Source organism: Nannobrachium achirus (genome assembly GCF_963921795.1).
Source record: "Nannobrachium achirus genome assembly, chromosome: 18".
In the NCBI taxonomy this organism is placed as follows: Eukaryota; Metazoa; Chordata; class Actinopteri; order Myctophiformes; family Myctophidae; genus Nannobrachium; species Nannobrachium achirus.
The window spans coordinates 39,217,945-39,223,647 of record NC_137825.1 but is presented as its reverse complement, the minus strand read 5'-3'; the positions used below and the strand labels follow the sequence as shown (position 1 = coordinate 39,223,647).

At 42.9% G+C, this 5,703-nt stretch overlaps 1 protein-coding gene across 1 annotated transcript; it reads left to right on the top strand.

The window, feature by feature from the left end:
* tlcd3bb (TLC domain containing 3Bb) lies at positions 1-4,913 on the top strand (the record flags this gene model as incomplete). Its single annotated transcript, XM_080747620.1, has 7 exons — positions 1-353; positions 2,218-2,417; positions 2,529-2,612; positions 2,836-3,061; positions 3,296-3,391; positions 4,339-4,448; positions 4,646-4,913. Exons 2-7 carry the CDS (start codon positions 2,293-2,295, stop codon positions 4,911-4,913), a joined length of 909 nt encoding a protein of 302 aa, XP_080603746.1. The 5' UTR covers positions 1-353; positions 2,218-2,292.
* Positions 4,914-5,703: the final 790 nt, after the last annotated feature.

The following is a 5,703-nucleotide window of genomic DNA, read 5'->3' as shown; positions in this document are numbered from 1 at the left end:
TGTTTCAGATGGTGTGAGGGCTCGTTACATTGGTAAAAGTGAGCTGACTCGCAGGCTATAGGCTAGGCTACATGCAGAGACAGGGGAGGTAAAATCATCATAAACGGCAGTCAGCGGCCAGGAAGGTGTCTCCTCCTCGTTGCACACACTTCGATCCAAGTTGTTGTTTGTAACTAGCTTAGCGTTAGCGATAGCTTGGCTCTTTCCAGACGGTGTGTGTGTGGCAGGCAGCCACAGCAACATGCGGAGCATCGAGGCGGAGAGCCCCGGGACCTCTTTACCGCTGCTGACCGCCTCATCCTGCAGGACACGGGCTTCGACGGGCCGCTGACTGGACACGGCAGCACCAACATGTAAATGTTGCCGGGGGACGTTTCATTCATTTTAACCGGTGCTGTGTGTGTGCTACCACCAGTTAGCCTAGCCCTAGCCAGCTAGATAGCAGTGGCATAAAGTAACTAAGTAAATGTACTAAGTAAAAGTACAACGTTTTGAGGTATTTGTTTGTACCTTTCTTGAGTATTTCCAATTTCCAATACTTACTTCTTACTTTTACTCCACTTACATCTCTAAGGCAGATATTGTACTTTTACTCCACAACATTTATTTGAAAACGTAAGTTACTACTTAGTTACTTACGTAATTATTATTACAAAACATACATTAACCACTTCAATATATTTCGGTCAATTATAATTATTTTATACTTTTGAAAACTTGAAATGGGACATTATTCTGCATAATGAGTACTTTTACTTTTGGTACTACTGTCACTCAAGTACATTTTGAATTCCAGACTTTTACAGAGTATTTCTACATTGCTGTTTTGATACTATTACTTAAAGTAAAACATTTGAGTACTTTTTCCACCACTGCAGCTAGGGGCTAGTTAGCTTAGCAGCTAACGGTCGCAAACGTAATCATATATATAGGATATGTGGCTGGAGAAGATTAACGAAAACAAACCTAGCGGTCACGTAACACTGGACGAGCTGTACCAGTGTTACGTGACCTTTGGGGTTGTTTTCAAACGTTTCTCTCGCCTCAATCATTTGAAACAGTAAGCTCTCACTAGCCGCTGGGCTACTACAGCCCGTCAATGGGTTAACTTGGACGGTACTGGGATGGTGTTCTGTCCATTTTCACTGTGAATGGACAGATGACAGATGAATGATTCACAGATGATAACCCAGATAAAGAATCGTTTATTTATACTTTTTATGTCTTGAAAAAATTAAACGCATTGTCAAACAACAACAAAAAAGCACGTTTTTGCAGTTGAACATACGTAATTTTTGTCATAAGTATTTTTGTTGTCTTGTGCCCCTTCCTTGGCCTTGGAAGAATGCTAACCTGGTGAATGTTAACCTGGTCGAACCAATGCTCAGTCCCCCTTGGAATTAGAGTGTGTGTGTGTGTGTGTGTGTGTGTGTGTGTGTGTGTGTGTTCTGACAGTGAAACAATGTTAAACTTTCCTGTCTTGGCACTTGTTGGCGTTATATGGAACGCCAGGCAGTTCATGATCCATAATAAGAATACACATGGATGATCTGTGATTATGAGTCTTATGACCTAGCACTCTGGGTCAGTCTTCTTGTCCAGCAAAAAGTAAAGGTCGACTAGGACGTTTGTTGGCACTCCCAAAGCCACTAAAATGTAATATTTAAAAATAATAATAACAATAATAATGATTTTCATAATAATAAATGAAAATAATATTTGTTGATATAGTACATTTCTTAACAAGGTTACAAAGTGCTTCACAATAATAATGAAAACATTTTTTAAACTCACACACTGTTAAGGCAACTGATATACAATTTTATTTAACAGCAGCATTACAGTGGCGCTAACAAACCCTATAAAGAGCTGTTACCGGGTCATGTCCAGGCTCAGTAGCCTGCTGCTGATTAGGTACTGTAGGTAGGATAGCACTATAGTACCTTTTTTTCCTTTTCTTTTTCCAATGTTATCGTATGTTACCTTTATGTGCTATGGACTTCTGCCTGAAATAAATGTGATATATTATGCTGGTGCATTTAGAATCGCATATTGTATATCAAAAAGTAATGTCCCCAAAGGGATTAATTAGCGCAGTGCATATTTTTGCTAATGCATTGAAACATTTCAATGAGTCAGCTGGTCTAGTGTGATGAATGATTAGCTGAAGTTGTGTGAAGTGTGATCTCACTTGTCAATGTATTTTTTATTTTTCAGAGGGCGGAAAGGACATCAGACCTCAAGGACCAGTTTGTCTCCTGAACATACCTCCCAGACAGATTGCTAGGGACCATGTTGACCATCCTAGCTGCTGGGTCTGTGTTCTTTCCAGGCCTTTTCCTGTTGTCCAAACAATGTCTCAAATACATCCCTGCGCTGAGGTGGAGCGAGGGCGATGCGGTCATTGTATCCGCCAGGTGAGACATTCCCTGTCACAACATAGGTTACAACATATTAGGCTGACAGCCTGACACTTAAAACTCATCATGCACTGAGAAAAACACTACTTTGTCATTGTCTTTTCTTAGGTTGGTGTCTTCAGTTCAGGCAGTCATGGCTTCTTCGGCCGGTTACATCATTGCTTCTTCCTGTGATGACATCATTGAGGACCAGTAAGTCCAAAAATGCACATGCATTGTTATTGATCCATTCTTAACTGTCTGAGCAAGAGGGCACAACAAAGACAATGCCTTGTTTTATCCTTACGCTGTTTTACTTTATAGTCCATCGTACCACGATGTTGCGAGCAAAAATAATAGATCTACAAGCTTGCAACATCGCTGTCCGATGAAGTATAAATCAGGTATTATACTGTATACTGTTCTCTCTACCCAGGCATTGGTTGACCAGCACCTACATTCTGTTTGCTGTTCCGTACTTCGTGTATGACATCTATGCCATGTTCATGTGCTACTGGTACAAGCTGCGGGTCAAGGGACACGAAGAAGCCTCGGGAGCACCCCAGCAAATGAACTCTGCACTTACCAGCTACTTGCGCCGTGAATTCCTCATGGTGCTGCACCACGTTGTCATGGTTGCCGTATGCTTCCCCGTCTCCGTGGTAACTATCACCAATAGCCAGCAGTGAGCACTGATGGGTGTAAGGAAAATTATGATATTGCATATAATATTGGACCCATATAATGGACCATACGGGTATATTTGTTTCCAGTTGCTTTTGCACACTCTTGGATCTAAATGCACTGTACACTGGAGATTTTGCTGTGTACTGTAATAGATGGATGCAAACCAAAGGACTAGTACAATGACAGTATTTCCCTTTGTCTCTCCCTAGTTCTGGCGGCAGGGAAAGGGTGACTATTTCCAAGGTGTTATGTTTATGGCTGAACTCAGCACTCCATCTGTCTGCTTGGGAAAAATACTTATCCAGGTAACTGTCTTTGTTGTGCCGCTAAGGAAATGTGTTATTGTGTGTCACTGTGTGTGTGTGTGTGTATGTGTCATATTAAATCTCTCTTGCATTTACTCTTTCTTTTCCTTTTTGTTTAATTGAATACATTTATGGCCATTCCTCGCATGCAGCTTGTCACGTGCACTGGCTCATGTTGACTTTGTGTCATTTATCCCTCACGTGAAAGAAACGTGATGCATCTCCTCATCTACAGTACATCGCAGTTTTCTTGAATACACGTATGAGCTGCTTTTCTCCATATGTGTTTAGAAGCAGAGTTAATGTATGTGCTTTTTGAGTGCTTTCTATGTCCCCCCCCCCCAATCTGAGGCTCTCACAGCTGTTGGCCTCTGAATATAGCCCCCAGTATTTACACTGGCTTTAACAGGGATACAATAACGGCCTATATCCTCTCCCCTCCTCCTCAGCCTGTATCACCGCTCCTTTTCCCTTCCCCTCCCTCACGTCTGTGCATGTGGCCATTTGATAATCAGCACTTGTCTTGAAGCTGTGACCTCAAAGAGTAAAACAAGGGGGTTATTTGTTGGTGGGGTACATCGTGGGTGACTGGGTGAGAGGAAAACCTCTGTGCGAACCTATGCAAGCATCCTTTCAGTGTTATCTCATTGAGGCAAGCTGGCTGTCCCAGATAACAGCGTAGTGTGAGCTGGTTTAAACAAATGAGAAGAATCCCTAAAAGCAATTGGTCCATTGTCGCCCTCTCTGCAGCCTTGCGCAGATTTCAACCAATTGGCAAGTGTCCAGAGAGAAGCATGACATACATGGCCGTCTTATATCCACTTTTATTGTTCATGCAACTTCGGTGCTGGATTAACACTTTCAGCTGTCACCAACCTGTACCGCTTGCTTTTTTTTTTTTTTTCTCTTCATCTATCTCGACCTCTCCTCTTTTTCCTCCCTCTCAGTATAAACAGCAACACACTCTCCTGCACAAAGTGAATGGGGCTCTTATGCTGATCACTTTTTTCATCTGTCGAGTCCTTCTCTTCCCTTACCTCTACTACGCCTATGGCAGGTATGTCTTTCTGTCTATCTCTGTTTCTCCCACACTCTGTTTTCTTGCTGAGCTTGGGTGAGATACATGATGATCTGATTCAGGCTACTGAAATTCAGAAGATGTTTGTAATTGTAATCCCTCATGACTGTATGTTGTTGAGAAGATAATGTATTTACTCAAATAGATCCAAGTCTTTTATGTTTTTTTCTGTCCAGGTACGCATCAATTCCGTTCCACATGGTTCCACTGTCCGTGCCCTGGCAGGTTAACCTCGGCGCTGCTCTGCTCATGGCCCCCCAGGTCTATTGGTTCACCCTCATCTTCAGGGGTGCCGTGCGGCTCTTCAGGGGCACCTCTCGCTCACGACGGCCGCCAGTAACATCAGCAGCTGCCAAAGAGGGCCAGACAGACGGCCATGCACTGCCACAGCCCGCCAACGGCTACAGCAGTCGTTCCACAGAGCCTGAGTCGGCCATTCACTGAGATGCGTGGAAGGGAGGGGAGGGTGGGTTGTGGGACGGAACAAGAGAGTGAGAAAGGAAGAGGGAGGGAGAATGTACCCATGAGCTTGTAAAGGAATGAAAGGTACAAAAGAATGGTGAGACTGGACACAAGAAGCGGTACAAAGAAGGCTTCATAAAATGCCTCAAATTGTGTTGGAAGTCATTATGGCCAGAAGCCAAACCCCAACAGCCAAAGGATTTGAGGAATGGCATTATCTGGCTTTGGCTTTTGCTGTGTCTTGGAAACAAATGGAACATTTTAGCACATTCAAGCACACATGGATGTCATCGGGCACTGTGATAGATAGAAAACATGCACTGAATTGAGAGAGCAATTTGCCTGGGAGTATAGCAAGCGAAAGGCATCAATTTCCCTTGTGTAGATCAAATTCAATCCGGTCTGCCTCAACAGTAGGGCAGCACAGGAAATAGGAATGTATTATATTGTGTGTTAGTACATTTGCTGTAGATAGATGGCCTAATTCAGCTTAGTAACAAAGAAGAAAGCAACATCCCGGCTAAACAGTATTTTGAATTGTTAGTGTTATTACCTGTATCCTCTATGTTGTCACTGTCACTAACAAAATGTAACCAACCCGCAGACTGACTCATCTTTAGAAGGGAGGTGATGTTATAAGACTGTATTATGCTGCCTTATCCCTTTTCTCAATTATTTGCCATTTCTTTTCATTCATTTCTCAATGTGAGAAGAAAGCTTTCCTTGGACAGACAATGTGACGTGTACATAGTCGATGTAAAATTGCTGTCAC